This window comes from Aythya ferina (genome assembly GCF_964211825.1).
Source record: "Aythya ferina genome assembly, chromosome: 9".
In the NCBI taxonomy this organism is placed as follows: Eukaryota; Metazoa; Chordata; class Aves; order Anseriformes; family Anatidae; genus Aythya; species Aythya ferina.
The window spans coordinates 24,337,748-24,361,960 of record NC_140305.1 but is presented as its reverse complement, the minus strand read 5'-3'; the positions used below and the strand labels follow the sequence as shown (position 1 = coordinate 24,361,960).

The 24,213-nt window shown below is 42.0% G+C and overlaps 1 protein-coding gene across 2 annotated transcripts in view; it reads right to left on the bottom strand.

Moving 5' to 3' along the window:
* Positions 1 to 13,419: 13,419 nt before the first annotated feature.
* Positions 13,420 to 24,213, bottom strand: part of GOLIM4 (golgi integral membrane protein 4) — a 32,510-nt gene continuing 21,716 nt past the window's right edge. For both annotated transcript variants that reach the window (XM_084529591.1, XM_084529592.1), the window contains 9 exons: positions 23,774 to 23,941; positions 22,655 to 22,987; positions 21,157 to 21,395; positions 20,496 to 20,575; positions 19,918 to 20,027; positions 18,500 to 18,670; positions 17,698 to 17,766; positions 15,653 to 15,733; positions 13,420 to 15,301 (listed from right to left, as the gene is read on the bottom strand). In XM_084529591.1, the coding sequence (XP_084385717.1) occupies positions 15,149 to 15,301; positions 15,653 to 15,733; positions 17,698 to 17,766; positions 18,500 to 18,670; positions 19,918 to 20,027; positions 20,496 to 20,575; positions 21,157 to 21,395; positions 22,655 to 22,987; positions 23,774 to 23,941 (1,404 nt within the window). In that variant the 3' untranslated portion in view covers positions 13,420 to 15,148. The remainder of the gene's footprint in view (positions 15,302 to 15,652; positions 15,734 to 17,697; positions 17,767 to 18,499; positions 18,671 to 19,917; positions 20,028 to 20,495; positions 20,576 to 21,156; positions 21,396 to 22,654; positions 22,988 to 23,773; positions 23,942 to 24,213) is intronic.

The following is a 24,213-nucleotide window of genomic DNA, read 5'->3' as shown; positions in this document are numbered from 1 at the left end:
CTGTGTTCTTATCTGCCCAAATGATTTAAATCACCCAGGAAATGAAGACCGTGGGCTATTATCCTTCTCCAGGATTGTGCATTGCAGGCACCAGCACCAGACACGAGCACAGGGAACGGGAGAGCAGTGGCTCAATGTTTTTCTTTACAAACATTCTCTTTTAGCTCCCTTACACTGAGCTTCAGAGGCTTAAAGCACATCAGAGGCAAACTAGAAATGATCAATAAAGCCTGCAGATTCAGCATCACAAATGTTAATGCACATGGCTCGAGCCATGTATAGACCCATATGGAGTGTGTAACTTGTCAATGACTTAGAAGAAATATTCTGGTTGCCTAGAATTTAACCTGGAAGTGCTGGGGCACAGAGCGGGTATAGGGACATCACAGGTGTCACTGTTTCTGCACTTCTTCCCTGGAGCAGCTGGCACATTCCTGTGGCACAGAGGGGTTGATTTTCTCTCTTTGGTCTGCTCTGGCCTCTGTTTGTGATATTTGTGTATCAGTGAAGCCAGACAGTGGTGCCTTTGGTACTTGCTTATTCCCTCACTTAACACAAGTGACTACCCAAGTCCTTCCCATGTTTAATTTAACAGCAAAACTTCCACTGGCTTCAAAGCTGCAGAAGCCCTGCTTTCTTCTTCTGCATGGACAAGAGGAAGGCAGGAAGCAACCAGCTCGCAAATCAGGCACCGGGTTCCCAGAAAGGGCACTGTGAGGCTGTTAACCTTTGAGAAGCAGAGCGCTCTCCCCTTTCCCATGAGGCCCTTTCTGAAGATCAGACTATGTTCATTTGTTTTACCATTTCCTTCCTGATTAAAATCAAATACTTTCTAGTCTATGTAAGGTGGTTTTCAATCACTGCCATTTAAGTTTTGCTGTTCAATGAAGAACTTCAGCATTTTTGATGATTTCCTGGCTATCAGCACTGAAACTAAAAAGGAATGCAGTGAGTATACAGACTGGTGAATATACTGAATATAGCGATGTTTTGATCTATCTGGATACATGTATGAGACACAGAGGCACATTGGCAGGAAGCATGGGTGGAAATAAGCTATTAAGATGTCTCAGAGCGTTCATTTTTCATTTGTAATCTATCATCCAAGATACATTTGCTTTGGAATTGCCAGGTACCGTGCTGCATTATGTAATTGAAAGCACTGAAGATAAGGAATGAAGGCCATTGAAAACATATGCTTTGGATAAAAGCAGCTATAAAAATAAATGTAATGACCATACCAGGGATGAGACAAGCATGGATAGTAACAAATTGGGAATGACCAGAAAGTTCTTGAATAGTCAAACTACAGGAAACTGTGCAGTCAGCCCTGAGGATTGAAATCCAAGCCTTCTTTTCTTTTCTTTTCTTTTCTTTTCTTTTCTTTTCTTTTCTTTTCTTTTCTTTTCTTTTCTTTTCTTTTCTTTTCTTTTCTTTTCTTTTCTTTTCTTTTCTTTTCTTTTCTTTTCTTTTCTTTTCTTTTCTTTTTTCTTTTTCACACTGATCGTTTTATTTTTATTTTTGTTAACATAATAAATTTCCCACTTCTACTCTATGTACTGTCTGTTTTCTTTCTATTAGATTGCTGGAATTACTGCTTTCAATCTGAGCACTGAGCCGGTTTAAGGATGCTCCTATTAAAAGCAACTGATGATGAAGTCAGATGTTTCCGTGACACAACTGCAATTTCCTGCATAAAATGTACAAAGCTCCATTTTTCTGAACACAAGGGAAGTCAAACAGGAGACTGCATCTATGCTGGGGGCTCCTTTTATAGTCAGTACTTTTCTCTCATCTTTTCTCAGCATTGCACATCTTTGAGTTTTACCCTTTGGGGTCTTATCCTGCATCTTCTTCTGTGTTAGCTCAGTGCCAATCTTGTAGCTCCAGAGACCTTCCTTGTGTTGGGCCCATGCTTCTCTTGAGCATAAAACTCCAGCCCAGGCTGGGTCTGGTCACTCCGGCTGCTGCAAGCCTTTTGTTGCCTGCCAGGCCCAGCTGTTCTCCCAGTTTCTCCCAGTTTCTCCCACTTCCACCTTCAGGTCCACCACTGCATGTGGTATGCTTGGTATCATGGAGGCAAAGCAAGACCATTGGTGCAGCAACAAGTTCTGTGGATTTAAATAAATCAGTAAAATAATTTAAATTAAACAGACATCCATTCTGTATGAGCTGTCCCTCTTTAATCTTTCAAAGGCAGAGTTCTTTGTGAGGACAGATGTCTAATTCAGGGCACAAGATTATAGAAGAATGAGTTCAACTTGGAGGACAGTTAAAATCAACAGTGTCTACAAGATAAAGGATAAGGAGCTTAGACCTGCTGCAGTTCTTCACTCAGCTTAATGTTTTACCACTGATTCTAACTTGGCAGTATTGGCATGCTGTTTTCCTCTGCTCTTTTGCTTTGTTTATTGTCTTTGTCTAAACATTGCAATGCATACAAGCGTAAAACCACAGCTTAAGTTCAAAAGTATAGATCTATGCCCAGAGAGAAATTGGAATATAATGTTAATTTAACTACAAAGGGAAGTGTTCAAAGTACTTATCATGTCCTGTGCCACAAAAATTAGATAAAAGTGTCCTAAGGTTTTTCCTGCGACAGTATCACACTTGGGCACTGTGAACCAAAAAGAGACTCACAATAGCAGAGCGCCTAATTATTATATGTGTCAGCTTGAACGTACTGGAATAATTCCAGGACAAATTTGTCTCCAGTTATAATTCCATTTATTCTAGTCGGGTCTATTTACTGTCCAGATGTCTGCCAGTTACTGAAAAGGCTATAATTATGTCCACACTAAACCTGCCTTTAAATTTTGGATTGTCACATCCCAATGCCTGAATGGGTGAAGGAGCTGCAGTGTTGGAAGCAGGATAACGTTAGCACAACGTGTGTGAGCCTGGGCAGGGTCACACTATAGTGGTTTGTGCCATGACGACGAGCCAGACCAGGCTGCGGGGATTCACCAGAGGGTCGGACGGCTGGGGACCACCTTGGGCTGGGCCAGAGCCTGGGCAAGGGCTAGAAGGGTGGTGTTGGAGAGACATTTCAGCTCTACAGCACTGCGTGATGCCTCGGTGGCCCAGAAGCTGGATTGCCGTGCCTTGCTTGTGACTGTGATGCAGTGCTCAGTTACCTTCAGGTGTGCAACCACAAACATGGCTGAAAAGGTAATGTCTTCTGTGGTAATTAGCAGTGGTGAAAGTCGTGATAAGTAATTAAAGCCCCAGATAGCCCAAATATCTACACTTATGGCAAAATATACTGGGACATAGTAACTCCGTGTGTGTGTTTAACATCAAGCAACTTTACAGTAAGGGCAGCTAGAAAGTGCCACTTGTAATGTGAGAGAAGTGTCAGGGCTTTGGGAACATGGCGTGGTTTGGTTGGTAAATGTATGTAAATGGTCGTTTCTGAAATACACTAGGCCTTTTTTAAACAACTGCAGTGGAACATATCTCGTGACAATATTGGGAGAAAAAAATATCTCAGTTTCTGTTTCTAATTATAAACATCTGTGTGTAAGTGAAAGCCGTTTCTGCCTCTATAAGCAGATTTCCTCCATGGGCCTGATTCCTCTGAAGGGCCGGAGTCCAGTATGGCTGCTGCAAGGCCTATCGCTAAGTGAGCTGGACTCCTGACGTGCTCATATTCCAGTTGCTACTGATTGCTCCCTCTCCTCCTTCCCCTGCCTCTAAATTAAAAAATAGGCTTCCCTCCAGGCCTGGGGCCTGCGCAGCCATCTCCAAATACAAGGCAGCCCTTCCAGTACAGGCAGGGCTTTTGTGAGGCTCTCAGGAAGCTGAAGACAGGAGCCATGAGGCCCCCACCAAACACAAATGGTGAAGGACATGTTTATAAGGCCCAGAGCCAAAGCATGGCCAGCAGACCAAGGCATCTGTGGGCTTTGCCTAATTAGGTAAAACTTGGTCACCTGAACTTTGGAGCCTGCAAAGAAAGAGTAGGTGAAGGGTTTGGGTGTGGAGTGGCAGGGAAGGGGATCACAGAGGTTGAATTTTTTTGTGCAAGCACTTTGCCCCTCAGGACTTACTGTGGGTTGCTCCCCCAGCCTCGGCCGACTTGCTGAAGCCCCTTCCCAGCAGTCTGAGGACAGCTACCAACACGCGAATGGAAGCAGATAAGGAGGCAACATGGTGCTAAACAAGGTAAGCTAATTATAACACATCTTTCATAGACCATAAAGCTTGGGTTATTAATTACTGAATGTGACTTTGTTGGGGGAAAGCAGCTGGTAAACAAGTTTCTTTACAGGATATATATTGCTGAAGGTTAACGCTCTCTGTGCATTTATCAACCTTCCAATAGTACTGTCTGCTCTCCAACATGGGGCAGCATGCTGAAACACCCTCTTTGGCGATTTTGCTGTAAATTAAGGGTGCATTTTATGCTATGCAAGTATTGCATCTTCTATGCTGTCTGCTGCGACTCTAAATCTTTCCAAAGTAGCCTGCTGCTGTGTTCCCATTCAATCTCTGCTTCTTTTTGTTTCTAAATACAAGCTGACTTTGGAGTGAGTGATTTCTGTGCTCGGGAAGCACGCTGTGGTAAAGAGGTACATTTGTGAAGCCATCTACCTGGGAAAAGTCGTGCCCCCTGGGAATAACTGATGGCAATTCCTGTGCTGGTGATGGATGGTAACCAAATGTCTTTTTTCAAAGTGCTGCTAGGGCTGGAGTTCCCTTAGGACTGGCCTGAATTAATCCTTCTTTCCCCATCCTTCTTGTGTAGTTTTAATTAAGTTATAATTCATCTCTTTCTTTAGAATAAATTGTTTTTCTAATTTACTCGGAGACGCATCCTTTAGTCTGAGATAGGGCTATACAGATGGTGTGCTATTTGCAGTAGAGCCTAGGTGCAATCTTTCAAAGAAAACAAATAGGGTTTCTCAGATATGCTTAGCTCTTGTTCTCTTCTGGAGATTGGTGAAGGGCAAATCTGCATATCACCAGCCCATACACAGATCCTTCCCAAAGCAGGGGCTTTGTAACTCTCTCACTACTAACTGTAGTTACTTGCTATAAAATCTTCTTTTATTCATCTCATTGTCAAGCTCTGTTTCAATAAAGCACACTGATTGGAAGAGAAGATAGATCTACACAGAATTGGTGGTGGTGGTTTAGCTGTTAGACAGATACCTGTATGAGCTCTGAAAACTTCCACAGCAATTAATATTATCTTGGGCAAAATAATAGGACCTGAATTATCTAATGAGAACAACAGCAGAGAGCAGAGTAGCCACCAAACCTGGGCTGATGAGCTTCAGTACAGCTGTCAAAAGTTAAAATGAATGAGTAAAATAAAAAGTTTTTTTTTTTTTTTTTTTTTTTTTTTGTCCCCCTGTGGAATGAACTTCAGCCAAACGAAAGACTGATTTCACAGAGAAACACTGATTTTTTTGACAATAACAATCAGCTGCAATTTGCTGCTCTTTCTTTCTTTCTTAAGCCATTCTGGATCCCTCGGTTGTTGACTGTGCTGAAAGTGTAGCCTGTTGTGTCCAGCATGCCTGAAAGAGCCTACCTGAGGCAGCTGCCAGCAGGCCTTAGGCTTAAAGTGCTTTTTCCCGTCTTTGTGATAATTTTGGGGGTTCTGCAAATTGTTCTTGAGGGCCTCCTGGTGGCTTCAAAGAATTCCATGTCATGGAGTTCTCAAAGGAATGAAATCTCTTTATCACAGCATTTCTTAGAATTAACTAGGTGTTCATTTTAAGGGTGTCTAGACTCACAAGGTGCCTTTTCTGTCCCAAGATACTCAGCTCTAACAAGCACTGTACAACAGAGCACATTCAGCTCCGCAAAGCACCCCAAGTATCTATCATGACCTGTTTCTGTTTAACCACTTTTTCCTACAAAAGTATGAAGTTTCTTCTTTCCCTGTTCACTTAAATGTTAAATAAAGTCATATCACTATTGCCATTCCTCAGTCTGGGCATGGGGGGGAGCAGCCCCTGTTGCTGCGTGCAGGTTTTGCACTCTTGTGTAGCAATCCCTTCTCGCCAAACACCGCTGCTTTCGATGCAGGTCTCACAAGTGTGTCTTGCTGGAACACTTTGTGGTGCTTGGTGCACTCTGTGCAGTGCTTTCGATGGAAAGGTTGTGTTGTAGGAGAGTTCGAGTTGAACGAACATCTCTGGAGGGCTTCTGGCCCAACCTCCCCCAGAGAAGGGAAGCTCCTGTGTTGGAAAGACTTCTTTTCCAAGCTGGGCAGAAAACTGATGTGTCTTACATCTGTCCCAGGTTCCCTGTTGGTTATACCCAGGATCTCTGTTTTCATATAATCTCTGTATTAATGAGTACGTGAAACATAAGCCACACAGAGTGCAGCACTAAGCTGTGATTTGAGAGCAGTATTTAAGCAGTAATGTCAAAGAAATGGTGTCCGCTATTTTGCTTGGATATCAGCTGACAAGCTGAAAGGAATTTTAGTCAATAGGTATTTATTCAACGTTTTTTCTAGCTGTAATAATACCCAGTATAGGGTTTTCATCCACTCAGCTTGATTCAGTAGGAATCAAGATGTTATATACAGGGAAAAGAAATTGTCATAGTTTGTTTTCGAGGGCTTTTTTAGTTGACCTTGTGCAGTATAATGGGAAGTTCAGGTTGCTTTGATATTGTACAATGTCTGAGCTAATTCAGCCATCCGTATTTCCTAATCCTTTCACAATAAAGCAAATATTTTTCCTTTATTGAGAGATAACAGAAATCCCTCTTAAAACACAAAGCAGAGCTAAACAAACAAACAAAAACTTCTTGTAAAATTAAATTGCATGCGGTAATACTGAGAAGACATTTCAAAGATGGTGAAGCCCATACAGAAAAGTAACTCCAGCCAGCAGCTGCTGTCTGCAAGAATACTTTTAAAGTATTTCCACGTTTTTCATGCTCTTTTATTTGACCTTTAGTTCAAGGCCATCTGTGCTGAGCTACTGACTTTTCTTGGTCCCTTGAGTGACTGCTGAAGATAGGCTTCAGTATACATAATGAGGAACAAAACCTGTTTTTAAACCTCCCCCCTTCCAGATAACGTATGATAAAACTAATTTAGCCCTTGAAGGAGCAAGTCTATTAGCCCTTTGATAGCTAATTTGATTCCTGATAATTTATTGTGCTGTATGAGCTGGGAAAACAGATTCAAATGTCTTTTGGAGGGCAATAAGAAATCATTATCAGGAAAAATCACTATGGAAGAGGAAAACAGTTGAAAGATCAGGCAGAGATAGATGGAAGTGCCTGCCTGACATGGGCTCTGCGAGGATTTGGCAGCTCGAAGGAGGAAGCCGAAGGCAAGCACGGTATCTAGGGAGAGGATAAGGCTAGGAACTTGGCTGGAAGGCAAATACATGCTAGTTTTAGGCTGGTTTGTTGTCTTGAGGCTTCAGGAGCTCGTGCTTTGTCAGATAAAAAGGTCTCTTCTAATTTCTGTGTGAGAAGAAGTAGGTAATGTTAAAAAATGATAAAAATTCTGATTTTTTTTTTTTTTTTTTTTTTTTCCCTGAACCTCAGGGATGTATATAATTTTTTCAAATTCATCTATTGTTCCCATAGACCTTTATTTCTACTTATGGCCACAAAGTCCTAATTTGTAGAGATCCCCTGTTGGCTTTTCTTGTTGTTGAGTCAGGAGGATGGCACCACGGTCCCTAACTGAACAGCCAGTGTCAAAACAAGTTATTTGTATGGTAATCCAAAAAGAGATAATTTATTGGCACATGCTAGGCGTCTGGCATACAAGGGTAGATAAATGTTCTGCCAGCAAGCTAAGGGAGCAGCAAAGCTACTCGTGTTCGCAGGACATCTTGCATATTAACGTGCATTTTCCCTCAAACTCAGCCATCCTGCCGGTTCGGTGAGCACAGCACAGTCACCAAAGTCCAAGTCTCTCATATATGCCTCTCCTCCTCTTGTAATGTATTTTGTAGCGCGGCAGTTGCTGCCAGTCTCATTTGATGACTGCCATGTGTTAACAATTTTCCTACCATAAAACCAGCTAGCAAATGCCCGATCTTTCTGTTTTGGTTAGGCTCTGGACTGGGACACAAATTTCAAGGCATGCAGGAGCACTGGTCTCATTTCAATTTGTGGCCTTGTCATAAATTTCCCGTTCGTTTTCAGGCACGCTGCCTTCCCTCTCCGCGTCTCCTTCTTTAAAGTGCAGTGACAAGATCATTAATGGAAAATTTGGTTGGTTGAAGCGTAAGGTTGTCAGGCGGCCATCAGGTAAACCCACTTTGAAACCCCGTTGAGGCCTTCACAGTTGGGCTGAACCATGCCGTGTTCCCTCCTGCATCATCCTCACGTGCCATGAGTTTTGGTGGGGTTGGCCCTCCAAGCACTGAGGTGGCCTCTCTGCCATCCCACAGTGTTTTGGGGACCAGACATTGGCCCATCAAAGGGAAGGGACAAAGTGGGACAGGCACAGAGGCTGCGGCCGCAGCGGCTGAGAGGCCGGTTGTCTCCAGAGGCAAAGCTGTCAGGGCTGGCAGGTTGTTAGAGACGCATCTTCATTTATGAGCCATGAAATAAAGCTCATCTCCCCGGCAATTTACTGCCATGCAGTCCCATCGATTTTATGGGAATTGCCCGGTGTGTCATGGCAGAATGTAATTCTGTTTTTTTTTTCCTGAACGTTTCGGATTTGACAGTCTTTCATTTAATGGTTCAGTCAAAAGCCCACTGAGCATTTTATGGTATTTAGATGGCAGGCATTAGCTTAGCGTGGATATTTTAATGTACTTATATATGAATCTTTAATATATTCTTATTGATCTAATCCTCGTGTGATAGCAAAGTGCTTTTATCCCCGTTTATAGACAGAAAATTGAAACACAGATGTGAAAATAACTTCAAATGTCATGCAGGATTTAGCAGCGAAGACTCAAAACTGCTTACTCCAAACCAAGTGTCCTGGCTTCTGTATCACCCATTTCCTTGGAGAAGGTTTATTTGCTAAGGTTTGTGGGTGTCAGGTTGATGGCACACACAAGGGGATTCTTTGTCTCTGTCCCTGTGGTGTTCCCTTGGTTGGGGGGGCTTAGGCCTGGCCCACACTGAGTCTTGATTTACAGTTAGAAGAGATGAAAAGGAGCCAAATGAGGTCCTCGGGTTAAAAAGCACTGAAGTTAGTTATTAATTAATGAGGGTAAATTGTTGGTAAGATTATGTGAGCCTGTGGAAACAACTCTTGGGGTCATTAAAAAACACACGCAGATTTATTGACTGCTCAGATGTCAGCAAGCTTCTCTTACAAGTGTGGACATCGTATCCTGTGAGGGAGTAAGAACAGGCAGGGAAGGTATCTGCGATTGCTAATGCAATATTAAAGAGAAATCCTCTCTACTTAATCCTCTTATTAGGTATTGCATTACGTCGGCTGTTAGCGTGCTTGCTACCTGTTGGTAAAAGCAAGTAATGAAGCGACCTGTCAGTGCTGAGGAGGCTGTAAGTGGTTTGTATGGAAAGGGAAAGTTGGCACTGATACGGCACAAGAGATGATGCCCATATGGGCACAGATCTTTCGAGGGATGGGGCATATTTACCAAAAGTGAGACGGATGGCCTCTCTTGCAGAGGATGAGCATACCCTGTGGTTCTGCTCCCTGAGTTGTTGAACATGGGCCCAGTAATGCACAGTGTGGAAGGGCTTCACCTCCCCGTGAAATCAGGGGGAACCAAGCAAACCAAGGCCCTCCTGGGAGGGCTGAAGCCCCTCTTTTTGTTGCTCTGTGCTGTAAGGAAGTTTGTGGGTTTCAGAGGCAGGGAGGTGTTCAGAGGGGCTGAACTCTGTCACGCTGCAAATTCAGCAGCTGATGCCAGGCTTGTAATGGCAGCGCACCGCGGTGCTGAGTGCCTGTACAGATGGGGTGTTAATCGGTGGCTGAGTGATCGGTAAACAGAACCAGAGAGGGAGCTCAACAGAGTCCCCCAGAAAGCCAAGCTGGCAGCTGGCTGGCTTCTGGACAGAACTAGCCCAAGAAAACAGCTTCAGAAGGAAAAAATATCATCCCATGCAGGCGAGTGAACAGAAAGGTTTGAAAACCAAGGCCCAACTCTGTGCTGATACTTAAAATACATCCATCCCGTGCTAGATCTTAGACCATACATCTGTGATGCCTTATGTTGTATCAAAAATCCCACACTTGTAAAACACCAAAAAGGACAAGAAAACTGCTTTCAGCGTCGCATTTAAGAGTGGCAGACCAATAGTTCTTTGTGTTAGCTGGAACAAAATGACAGGAAGGTTTGTCTCGATGGGGAGCATAGCGGGCACCGAGGTCAGGCGTGAATTTAATGGCCTTTGCTTGAGGACAAGCCCCAAGGAGAGCACTGGACAGAATGGCATCACCTGCAAAACGACCTGGGGAACAACTAATTACATCACAGTAAGAATCGATACAGCAGGTCGAAGCAGGCTAGCAGCTCTGACATATTCCTTCCTTGAGCTTGCACTAAATCACCTTGGTTTTTAACAGCCACCAGGTAATCTGCACAACCTCTTGGAGTTTTCAGTTTTCAGGACAGCAGAGCTAGATCTGCCTCCTGGAAGAGCTTATGAAGCTCTACATAAAAACACCAGTGAATTCCTTTCTAAGAGACTCGTCTATTATTCTGAAACTGGTCCAATATTCTGGTACAAAGAAACTTTCTCTAGAACAAATCTCAATGCCTTTTCAGGAATAACATGATTTGTGACCTCTCACATTTATCACTGCAAACTGTAGTGCTTCTACAAAGACTTGTTCAATTTCAGCATTATTTTCAATGTTTCGTTTAAAAACATCAGAATATTGATCCTGAGATGGGAAACATCTCAGCCTACTTAGTCATTGCACCACGTCCCCTAATTTCACAAGCGGATCGATTGGATAACATGGCCATCTGACATACTGGCAAGACAACTGGAACCATTTCCACATCTTCTGGAGCATTTGGAAGCCCAAAGTGTGTACAGGAGTCAGTTTTTTCTGCTGCGCCATGTAACATTATTGCTCCTCAGTGAAAGATTTGCACATTCAGAGAGGTGTAGCGCAGATCCCAGGAGATCCTTCCCAAGTGCCTTGCATCCCAGCTGCACCCCGGCGTTGCTCTGGTGCAGGGCTGAGCTTGTAAAAGCTGATAAAGCAGCCCTGGTGTCCAGGACTTGCCATGAGGTTGCTCGTAAGCTTTCCACGGTGTCACTGCTGCAGCAGGCATTTGCATATGTTCATTGCTCATACATCTTGGTCGGTCCCACGGCGAAATAGAAAACTCCTTTAATCTTTCTTTAATGTCAGATTTCTGGCACGGGCCCTGTTAGCTGTGACTTGAATAGAGCAGTTTTCGTTGGCACCACTGCTGCTTTTAGGAGCTGATGCTGGAGGTGCACCGAGGTGTCTCTGGCAGTCGTCCACCTCGATTTGTGCTCTGCACCAACTTTTCAGCAAACACTCCAAGCATTTGTTTTTCTCCCCAGAAACTGAGTTTACTCTTTGACACTGCAGCATAAAACTGTTAGTAAAGCTAAATCCGTGTAGGATTTGGGGCTGAGGAGCCTTTAGCAGTATAAACAGTCACTGGGGCCTTTGTGTTTCTGGCCTGTCAAAAGAAAGGACTGAAACATGTGAGCAGGGCTGCTCCATCTCTCCTGCAGATGAGCAGCTCGGGGTCTGTGCCCTGCACAGGGCCACCCTGGGCTGTTCACCACAGTTACTGGGGTAGGACGGTGCCTTGCAGCTCCTGCCAGGAACGATCGAGCTCGTCTGTCCCACAGGTCAGAGAGAAACTGCAGGTCTTGCCACCCGCTTTGACACCGGTAGAATAAGGCACCTCAGACAGATTGTGCATTAATTTCATAATCCCATTTTTACATGACTGTGGCTATTTGATTTTGGTGACGGCTAACAGTATCATTTGTTCATTAATTAAGGATGCTGCCTTTTCCCAAATGCCATCTATGACATTTTGTTCCCTTGGCGTAAGGCAGTGTATAAAATACCCCGTGAAGTTTAACCTTTCATTAAAGCTAACCTTCTTTATCTACTTCAGTACATGGCTACGTTCTTAATTGCATCTTGCAGACAGATGTGAAATGGTCAGCACTGACATGAATACGAGCTCCTTCAGGAGTGTAACTCTGCGAACATTCGCATTTGTAAGCCAAAATCCCTGGTAAGAGGGGTGTTTCCATCAGACATTTCACAAATTCATGGTAAATCTAGCAGCCTTTGGAGGGACACCGATACAAACACAGACCCTCTGTGTTTGTCCTCTGATGCAGGAGCTCCCCTAATCCTGCCCCCGTGCCAGCGTTCATTTTGAACTGTATTGTTGAGTGATGTTTTGAGTCATGCCAGCCTCCAAGGCAGCCAGCAGCAGAGGTTGGCTGGGAAGCCCTGGGGAAGCCCCAGCAGTCATCGCTGGAGCTGGAGCTGGGGCGTGTTACGGAGCCTGTACGCTGCTATTGTCAGCCAAGACTTAAATCTCATGCAGAGTTGATCTTCAGTCAAGTAACTCTTCTCTGAAGTGAACAGGCCCTTGACAAAGAACAGAAGAGGCTTTCATTAAGACTTTCTTGGCTGAACTTGTTATGCTTGCTGAAGTAAACATTGCATCTGCTGCGAACACTGGCTCACACAAGACATAACAGGATCCCTTTATTCTGTTGCTTCTGATTCTGGGCAGTTTTGTTGTCACTCTGGACTTTTGCTGGAGTCGCAGGTTATGCAAGTGAAGCCCCACTGCCTGACAGCACACCGAAGGGTATCATCATAGCTGCACAATAAACATGCTCTGTGCCCAGGGGCCTTGGCAGCACTACAGCCCGTAATCCAGCAAAACGTGCAAGCACCCGTGTAACTTCATCTGAGAATTCCTCAAGCAATTGCTTTCTTGACTTGGGAGGAACAAGCACCAGCTTATTTTGGCACGGTGATGCTATAGTGGTAGAGACTGCAGATCATTTGCATCTGCAGATGATTTTGGCTTTTTCCACTTCTGCAGAAAAGACAGAAGACAGAGAGCCTCCATTCTCAGCATCTTTACCAGCACTGAAGCTGCCATATGCGTTCTGTAAGAGGTAATGCTGTGTCATTAAAGGAACTGAAGTACACCTCTAGGTGTGAGAGGTACTGTGAAAACAGAGCCCTTTGTATTCTGAGGTGCAGCTGAGTTCAGTTTGTGTCCCTGTACCTTCAGAGCTCCAGTCCTGTCCCTCTGCCATGGGGCAACAGAAGAGCTGCAAGAGGAGGGGAGACTCAGCTAAAGCTGCCACTATTGTTAGCGCTGGCCTTAGCACAGCTCCGCTTCACTGCATATGCCACCATGGCTGCTCCTTCACCCCTTTGCCAGTCTCTGCTGTACTCTATCTTAAAATATAGCATGAACACAGCATTTGGAAAAATAAAACAAACTGCCATGCTTGTGAAAGTTCAGTGACTATATTCTAGTTTATTGACTGCAGTCAAGTTTTATTATGCCTCAAATAATTAAATACTGTAACAGTGACATTAAAAATACAGGCCAATTTACCAAAATAATTGTATTCTGCAGATTATGTACATATTATACATTTTACAGTATCATGTAAACTTTTTTTTATACATAAGGTAACTCTGATTTATGGTAACTAAAACCCAAAATACTTGCTGACGAAAATATTCCTATGAAACATAAGCGTTGTGTCTAGGATACTCAGGAAAATTGCAAAAAATGGAAACCAGCTATAAAACATAATTGAGTTAGTAGAAAAATGAATTAAATTACATTCATATAAAAAGTTAAACTAAAAACATTGCTATGCGTCATTATTTAAAAAGGGAAAAATCCCGAACCTTCTCCTTTTATATATTAACACACACTTTCATGGGAAGCTACAGTGCGCCCCATTTCCAGCAACGGGGCATAGCCTAGGAAATCCAGATTCCCATTCTCCTTATAACATATATTAAATAACTAGGGTCTGTACCAATACAAATATTGTATATATTCATGCACTGTGATTATGTTCCTAGTAGCCTACCAAGGCACAATTTTGTGTCATTCCCCACCCCCCTCTCCCTTACATTTAGGCATGCAGCGCTGGAGATGCTCGCTGTTCAAAAAGCTCCTGTAGGATGTCTCTAGTCTGATTTTCACACTAGAGGACACAGAAATCTTTCCAGATTAGACTAAAAAATAAATAAGTAAAAGAAGGTAAAAGCCTTTGTTCAACACCTTGCACCGATCGTGTCAACTCATTTAAAATGCCTTAACCACCTCCACAGTCTCCAGAAAGCAGGTCACTAAGGTGACGGAATTCCATTTGTCCAGTCAAATTTGTAACATATTAACTAGGATGACAAAATTGTCCCTTCTGGAGATTTTCTTCGTGTGGCAGCTGTAGTGTTTTGATTTGGCATAACGGATCGTCAAGTCTAAATAGATTTCTAGCTCACATCTCAGCAGAGCACCATTTACGTTATCTGCTATGTAGTGCATGTAATTGAAGTACCTAGGTATGCTCATTAAAATAAATGCATAATTTAACTGTATATAAACAGCTGCCAAAATGAGCAGCTGTTAACCTGGCTGTATTTTGAAGGCTTGTAAAACTTGCATATTTTATAACCGCCCTGCATCTATAAGAGGCTTGGTCCTGCAGATAGCTGGGCATGTGCTTATATTTAAGGATTTGAAGACTCTCATGAGATTACAATGAATGAAACTGCCTGCAGGCCTCCAGGAGCACTGCAGGTTGTGCCTTGGACACGTAGTGTGGCCAGCCATTAGTCCCCTAAATAGTGTCAAGGAAGATGGAACTTGACTACTACAGACTGGGTTTAGGCACTGGATAGATTTCCTCAGACGTTGAACATATCTGAAATTAGATCAAACATCTCAGACTTGGATAAGGTGAAAATGTGTTACAAAATGGCCTCTTAAAACATGCCCAGAATTATAGAAAATGAAACCTATATGATGTCTGTTTATGTACATCTTTAATAGAAAAGAAATCCTAATCTAGAGTATCAAAATACTGTATTCATATAAACATATGAGAGCATCTAAATAGAAAAGTAAAAAGTGTAAAACACAAACTTCTTTGGGGAATTAAATATCCTAAAAAAGTTTTTCTTAAAATCAGGAATGTATGTGCTGCAAAAGATTGAGGACTACATCTCCCCTCGTCTACGTGTTTTTGCTGCAGCAGCTCCACGTTCCTCCTCCTCCTCCTCTTCATAATTTTCTTCATGGACTTCTTTCTGGTTGTTCTCTTCTGGCATTTCTTGCTCTTGATCTGCTCCCCCATTATTCTTTTCGTCTGCCTGATTAAAAAAAAAAAAAAAAAAAAAGTAAGATTCCATGGAAGTGACAGTTTTATTATAGTTTAATCTTGGGCCATGAGATGAAGTTAAAGAACACAAAAAATGACTCAGAGTTGTTAGAGCCAATGACCAAACACAGGAAAAAACTTTTCAGAGGTCTTCAAGCAGCAAAAATGTATGTGGGGGTGGAAGGATGAGCAAAAGGAAGTTCAGACAGTGTGAAATATTAAGGTTTATAATCTAAAGAACGCTACTACAATTATTGTGCAGTGTCGCTGTGACATAATCAGAGCTGTGTTAAGCGTTTAATCCTGTCATGTCACCGAGTTTATGGGTTTACGCAGTACTCACATTTTCATCATTTTCACCATATGGCTCTTCAGCATTGCGTTCCAGTTCTCGTTTCTTCTCTTCAGTCAAATCTTCCTGAATCTGCAAAGCACAGAGATATTCTGTACATTTTAATTTCCTTTAAAAAAGCAACCTGTGGCATAAGGGTGCACATTTTCACGGCTAAACTTTTGCAGAATTAAGACAAGGACATGGAGAGTTTAAGGGAAAAAAGGAACAAATCAGGAAACTCAATTCCTCTGAAAGTGTATTTAATTTTAACTGCAGTTTTTACAGACCCTCTTATCATCAGCTAATTTATTTTAAATTGCTTTTCCACATTTAACTCGATGCATACGGTATTTTCTGCTTGTCTTTTACAGTGAGAGTATCATGACAACGAAGAGTCACTACTAACATTCCATCCCACCGTGGGCTCCTATAAATATATCAGCTCTGACAGGTGATGTGCGTATTTAATGCTAATGCTGTCCATGTTTTCCTAGTGGTTGAGTGATCCCTCTGCTAACTGCTCTTGGAAAATCAGAGAAGAGCAAGTGGGGACTGGTAGGAAAGGATGATCTCTTCCATCCTTTCTGTGAGCACTTTCCCTCATGTCCATGCCCCTTCATGTTTCTTTATGTTTAGGTCCAAGTTAGAAAGAAGTAAACTTGATTTTCTGTTGGAAAAATGTGAGCTTTTGTGCACAGCTGCTCCAAACAGTGTCCTATAAGTTGGGGAAGATGCTTCCCTAAAGCCTTTCAGCTTCCCTCATGGAAAACAGCCATTTCACCTGGCTGGGGAATATTCACCACTCACTGCTGCCACCTACCCCGCCACAACAGCAGGAATACAACTGCTGCTTCTGACTGGCCTCCCTTCCTGTAGCAGATAGCAGCAACAGCCAAATACTTTTTCTCTCCCTCCTTGTATCAACCTTCACCAGTAGCAGGGCAGTTTATTTATCAGCTTCTTCCATCAGGAGGGGAAAGCTGCTTGAGAACATGTTGTTTGAGGTTAGGTATTACTGCTACCAGATAAGCAACTATCAAACCTGGATCACTGAAGAATTTATTGGAAAGATCTGAATAATCTTTCCAGTGTGCAGTATTTTAGTCACCACACTAAAGAAACTGTTCCTAATTATAGCATCTTACCTCACTCTTGATTACCCATTCAATCGCTGCTCACTCTTAATACTTCCAGTAAGCACGCTGGTTCTAGTCCTTCATGAAACATGCATCAAATTATTTCCTGTAAGCCAAGGTAATTGCCAAAGGCCAACTATTCCCAGTTCCCGATGACCTAATTTGATTTAAGTAACCATATTTTGGAGTGGTGAATTCTAATTGCATTCCAGCTAATCTAGACAAAGTACTCCCCACAACTGAATAATGAATAGCCTTTTCTATTGCTTTTTGTAAATCATTATGTATGAAGTAGAAAACAGCAATTGATTAGGTATGTATTGTATGGAAGAAATGCAGAGCAGAATATATGCTGCTGCATGCATTATGAGCATGCCATTCAACATACGAAGGATAAGTCCCTTCTTCCTCCAGTTCAAAGCAATGTGCTCCATGAATAGTAGGAGCTTATGTAACTTGGGCTGCTCAGGAAGAGCACAGATAAAGTGAAGTCAGTCCTAAAGAGTAAATAACTGACCAAGAAAGCAGTTGGCCCAGAACAGCAGCGTGTGATTAAGGGTGCAAAGTTCATGAGGTTTTCAGTGACCTCCAAAGGGCTTGAGGTTTGCAGGAATTTTTCCTTGCATTGTGAATGGCTTAATCTTTGCAATTATTGCACAATTAATGCTGTGTTGTACGGAAGGCTAATAGATTACAACACTAATAGATTACAACAGGTAAGCATGAATAACACTAAATGTGTTCATTAGTGGAGAGCAGAGTAATGGCAAAGACTCCTTAGGTTTCACAAAGTCAGAAACTACCATTGGCAAAGTGATTTGGGTTCATTTTGCAGTTAGAAACGGTACCAGCATTGAAAGTTAGCGAGCATTTGCTATACTACCTGAGTCCACATACACCTTACATCTGCTTTCTTACCTCTTCTTCTCCTTCTTCCTGATACTGTTCATCCACATTATCTTCCTGCTGGTCAGGATTTCCTGCCATCTGCAGAAAGATCATGTGAAAATTTAGCTCTGCGTACATATCTATTAACTTTAGAAGACCAAGGGTTAAAGCTTCTTGTTCTGGGACTAAAGACTTCATGTCAAGACAAAGGAACAATAACAGCGTACGAAGTTATAGTGCTTTCATTAGCATTAATGATAGCCTGGCTACATGATTTAGAATTGCCCTAAATTAAAAAATAGACAGCAGAATGATTACAATAAAATTCATTTCACAGAATAAAGCCAGACTTTCCATACTAATCAGGAAGACAATGACACAGTCTTACCAGTAAAGACCGATGTCAGAAAAATATGAATTATCTCTGCCTAGAGAAGTTTACAGTGAAGACAACTCAAGTGTGCAGCATTCACTGGAATGGCCATAGAAGGAAATGGACACCACTGCTTACAGCTGATTGAGTGCTGATGGCATGGAACCAGCACAGCAGGAATTTGTGCAAAAACAGTAAGATCGTATGAACAGGAGTTCCTGCAGGCAATTATGTGAAGGGAAATAGGGAACCCTTAAGCATGACATTACAGAACCTTGGTGAGTGAATCTCGTGGTGAAAGCAATCCTGGTATATCACCAGGAATAGTTTCATACTTCTACCTGCACGTCATATGTGGTTTAATACAGATCTTTAAAACTGGAGTTCAGTGTTCTATCATCAGGCAGTGCTACAGTGTTCCTAAAAGGGACCTGCAGATCTTTCCTTCCCTTTACTGACCACTAGGTGCTCTTCAACTCCCGGATGTCCTTGTTTCTCACTGTTCTGCTTGTGCTTTTCATTTTCATCTGGTAGATTTTCTTCTCTCTCTTGCTCAGCCTCCTCAAATTCATCTTCTCCCTGGTTGTTGGGGTCATCAGCAGGGTTCAAATCTTCCATGGCTGCTGCCTTCTGTAATTTTCAGAAATGAATATTAAATACATATTTGTAATCTCACAGCTGAATTCCACTTCACTTCAAAGCTACCCTAGAGCATGAGCTATAGTAGAGCCATCTCCATACCCACTGAAACCAGCTGGAATCTCTACAGACATCAGGGGTCACTACATCAAAACCTAGTCACCAGAGAATTGTCAGTTCTGAAAGAAAGAGTACTGAACACACGCTAAGAGTATAGAACTGCATGCTAAAACCTGGAATGAAGCTGGTGACTTATTTCTCATCAGCTGCTGAACTCTGTTTACTGACTATCTGACAACTGGCAATGCCTAATAAGACCAGCTTTAAAAAAATACCGAAGAGTTTAATTAGTGTTCACAGCTCAAGAGCTGATGACATCTTTCATGATCAATCTGTCCTATAATATTGACCTCATCTATGTTAACAGGAGCTTGAAGGAAAATACCCAAACACACACCAACACATGCCGTCTTCATTATAGTTTACCATTCAGAAAATGAGCATTTTATTACTGCTTTTTTTTTTTTCAAGAAAAGCGTTTCCAATATCTTTATAAATGACAATATAAAGTTCCTTTGAAATATCTGCTATACAAATAATTTTGCTGAAGAGAAGGGGAGGAAAAATGATGCATTTTATGTTCTACTACACCAAATAAGATGAAACTTGGGGAAAGCACAGTACTGAATCTCCTGAATCTGTGTAATCCATATTATGGCTGCATTCAGCGCTGCAGTTATGTTCTCTTTCAAGAGCTCACACTTCTTCGATACTGAAAAGGTTTTGATTTAGTGATCACAGATTCCTGTGGGAAGACTCCAGCTGGTTTCAGTGATTATTAAGTTGGCTCTCACCCTCTTATCTAATGATAAGAAAAAAAAAATATACTGTCACCACTCTTTGACTGACCACCAATGAATTACTTCTGTTATTTTTTTGAATCCAATTTTCCCTGTTCAGTCCCAGCTAAGTCCAAATCCTTTGTTCAACATAAAACACAGATCAAAGGAATGTAGAAAAGCAACTTGCTTCCAACAAGAAAGCTCTTTTTTATTTCTTCCCAAATCAGTAACAGCAACTTTAAATAGATTGCGGATGTAGCTTTAAACTGTCAAACTTGTCTTCCTAGCAGACCTCTGCTTCACCTTACTTCTGCAATGTATAATTATGTTAGATGAGACTTCTGGGTTTTCATTTCAGTAGCAATTGCAATCCATAGCATCTTAATTCATACTCACTGATTCATCAACCTGCTGATTTTCTACTTGATGTTCTGGTTCTTGCTGTTCATTTGCATTATTTTGATCATCTTCACCTTCATCCTGGTGCTGGTTGTCACGTTCATAAGCTGACAAATTTTTGATATTATTATTGTATTACAGAAGTTTCTACTTAGCCCTTTTAAGAAACAGTCTCCTATATAATAGCTTCCATACGTGCTTTTAGCAGTAGGCAGCTTCTCCCTGAAGTGTTTACTAAACAGATAATACCAACAAAATTGTTTTACTGCTAGTAGGAGACCAACGCTGGAAGATTATACAAGTTGAAGACATCAGACAAAATCATAGGCAGAGCCAGGAATGTAACAGAGACACAATCCTAGAGGCTTAATCAAAAGGGCACTCTTCTTTTCAGCAATATGGATAGGATCTTTATTAACACCTGTATTTCAGTCAGTTCAGCCAGTGTTATTTGAGCTTGGGGTTTTAAACTGAGTTTGTATTTCATTTAAATCCGAACTGGATATTAAAATCCCACATGAAAGGAGGTTCAGAGGGAACCTATGAACATGGTAGGGGCATAAATGTTATCTTACCTGCTTCTTCTTCCTGAATACCTTGCTCTTCTTCCCCTTGTACAATGTCATGGTCCATGTTATCATAACGAGCCTGTTGACTGAGAAGAGTAAATGCAAATTCATCATTTCAGCTTCAAAAAGAATGTTTTTGCTTCAAGAAACAAACCACCCTACCTCATCTCTGCCTCTCCCAGCTCCTGCCAGAATGGGTTTCAGTTTAGCTCTCTATTAGGTGTTATATTTTTGCATCATCTTTCCTGAAAGAAGGTGCTCTGTGTAGAACAAAGTCACTTGTTCCACTGCACTAACTTCTGTACTTAGATTTTGCTATATACCAATGGGATCTGCCTTGCATTTTTAAAACTCCTAAGCTAGGGTAGTCCTTAATCAAAGCAAAATGCTATGAACTGGAACGTGCACTCATTAGTCCAGACATCAGAGCTTCTATAGTAAAATGGGACAAAGAAAAAAAAAGCAACACCAAAATCCACCGAAAACCACCCTTAAAATAGCAACCAGATTTATCCTTGGAAAGAAGGAGATGAGGCTCACTGTATTTATTTAGTTTCTGGGCAGTCCAGGTTTATAGCTTTCAGCCAGCCTCTTGTCAGTGATTGTGCGGTGGAAGCCATGAAGCCCAGAGCCCCGACCATAACAAGCTTACATAAAAGATTTTAACCTTAGCCGGTTTTTATAGAGTTTTTCCCCTTGTTCTGCCTCCTTCTGTAGCTGAAGCTCTTTTTCTTGAAGCTGCTGCTGCCGCAATAGCTGTGTTCGCAGTCTTTGCTGGTGCAGCGATTCCTGATGTTCTCTCAGCTGGTCGGCCTCCTCTGCTCTTTGGGCTGCAAGGTGCTGCTGCTCCAGCTGTTGCTCATAGGCTGCCTTATATCTTTTTGTTACAGCTTTTGTTGGTGTTATCTGTCAGAGAAATGGTTTAGTCATAGTTTAATCCTAGATTCAATGATCAAAAGCAAGCATGCAGAAACCTATAGCACCAAAAAGAAGAAGGAAAGTTATGCTGATGCTACATGCAATCGAGAAAATTACAGAAAAGATTTTTTTGTTTATTTTTGTCTTTGTTTAAATTTATATTAATTTTTCACTACACAGACCTTGGAAGTTTTGGTGTGTTTGTGGAGAACACGGCTAAGGGGGTAACAGACCTGGGGAAGCCATGCATTTCTTACAGGTTAATAAAAAACCCAACATATTACCAGATAAAAAAAAGCTTTGAGGGCTGGCAATAAAGACAGTAAATAGGCTTCCGTTGACTATGGGTAGATTCAGTAGGGGCTGCTGTGTGGTAGTTAAGTGAGACGCTGCACATTCTTTACAGCCAAATTGTAAGTCCTCTTTCACAGCTAAACCTATCGCTGTTGTTCTAATCCGCTGCACCTGTTCAGCAATGACTTCTCATCCCTTTGGAGTTGCACAGTTAATCTGCTAGGAGAGTAAGTGTTTACAAGGCCTAAAGTGAGATCAGTAAAACATATTTTCCATTGGAGATCCGATCCGGAATGTAAATCCACGTTTCAATGGTTTTATTTAGAGCTACACAGAGCAAGACTTGCCACTGCTCTGCACTGGTTTTCCCAGACTATTTTAGTCACGTTCATCTTGTTGTTAAAAAACCTGTTAAATGACCCTCAGATGGAAGCGTTTACAGAAAGCAGGTATACCTGAAAAGGAAACTGCAATTTGCTGAGATTCCTCAAGTTACTAAGGTGGGACACCTCCTCACCAAAGTGCTGAACAGAAGTCCTTTCCAGCTCAGGATATTCTATGATTTGTGCTCATCACCTGTCTTCCTTCCATCAGCTACCACAGGCCTCAAATTTAAAGCAGGAGATAGGATTCAACCTGACAGCTCTTTTCTTCCATCTGTTGCTTTTTATCAGCAGAATTAATGTTCATTAAGCTGCACTTGGCAAGCAGAGCAGTGAGCATGTGCTAAAGCTGAGCCTGAATCCTACGCATCTAAGTGCTCTGAATCCCAAATTTTCTATAAATATGACGTTAGTTTTACCTAAAAACAGGTGAGTGCTCTGAATCCCAAGCTTTCTGTAAATATGATTTCATCTAGGAACAGCTGAGTGCAATATAGGACCAGCAATGATAAGAGATGCCTCCATTTCAACAGCAAATCTAATCAATTAGTAGGAAAAAGCTCTCCATACCTCTGACTGAGAACGTTCACCCAACATGTTGGTTTCTTCTTCCTTCTGTTCCTGTTTCTTCCACTCATGTTCTTCTGGTACTTGATCCTGTTCCTCTTCTAAGTGCTCAGGCTGACCTGCCTGCTCCATTTCTTCCTCCTCAAGTTCTTTTTTGTGTTCCTCTTCAACTTGGTCAACATGTTGCTCATCATCCTCTCCAGCTTCTTGTTGCTCCTGAATGTTGAGTTCTTTGGCGTGATGGCCCTCATTAGGCCTTCTTTGTAGATGAAAAGGCTCAGCTCTGTCTTCTCTTTCCTGGGTGTTTATTTCTTCTCTCTCTTTTGGTTTCTCATCCTGAAAAACACGCACAAGACATTAAGGATTTCATATTTTCAAGAGAGCTATAGACCAGATATGGATACCTTTAATCCAGCCTGCAGTAGTGAATCTGTAGTCAGGAGAGCCAAATGCCTGCCTCAGAACAAACTACCCTTCCTGCCAAGAGGGATGAGTACCCGGCTCCTGGCTCTACATAGCTAAACAACTTGTTGCACAATAGCATCATAAAAGCAGTTTAAGCCTCACTTTATTCTGAGGTGGAACAAACTATTACCACTTTGCATCTAAAAAGAATGCTCTGTGTTTTTATTTCCTGTGGGTTCTGCCAGTCAATAACTCTAGTAAAACAAAAACACTACTGGTATTTTAACCTGTAGACTTTACCCACATCTTTGCCTTTTTTATCTTTGAGCATCAGGTAGTATGTCAATTTTAACTATACTGACTTCAAGTGTGCCACTGAAACCTTATGAAACGCATGACAAGACAATTTCTTCAGAACTAAGCTAAAGCTTTTTATAACACATGAAATATCTAAAATGTTATGGACAATGTATTATTAAACTTCATATTTTTAGCAACTTCTGAAAACAGCTTACATAACACAGTTTTAAAGGCCTTTGAACATCATCTTGACCGTAGTTTTCTACTACTCAATCAAATTAAACTGTTCCTAACTACCTTATTCAAGAAGTGACAAACACGTATAATTATCCACACGCTTCTAAGGGAAGCTGAGCGCACAGCTAGTGTTTTGCTGAATGAGAACTATTTCCCACAGCTCCAGTCAGTGCTGCGTACCTCCTTAGGCTCTTCAGCCACAGCTTTGTGGTGTACTGGGAGGCTGCTGTGGGGAGACGGTGCCCGCACCTCTGGTTGCTCATTGGGTTGTTCCAACCTCTCAGGCTGCCGGAAACTTGGCATTTTGTTGAGCGTGTCCTTCAGCTGTTTGTATTCCTCCACCTGGGACTAAAGTCAACACATTAATTACACCGTGTCCCGATCAACAAAAACCAATAAAAGTGTTTTAATAAAACAGTCACCCCTGAGTGAACTTGCTGGCAAGACGTATGCTAGAATGACTCGATATTCACATCAGAGCAAAGACTGGGGAGAAGCAGGGATGAGAGCTTTTAAGATCGGTTGTTTCCATGCGCTAAACAGCATTGATTCATCACGATCTTTTCAGCCAAAGTGCACATGCATACAAAGATGCTGGAAAAATCCCCATGGGACAAAGA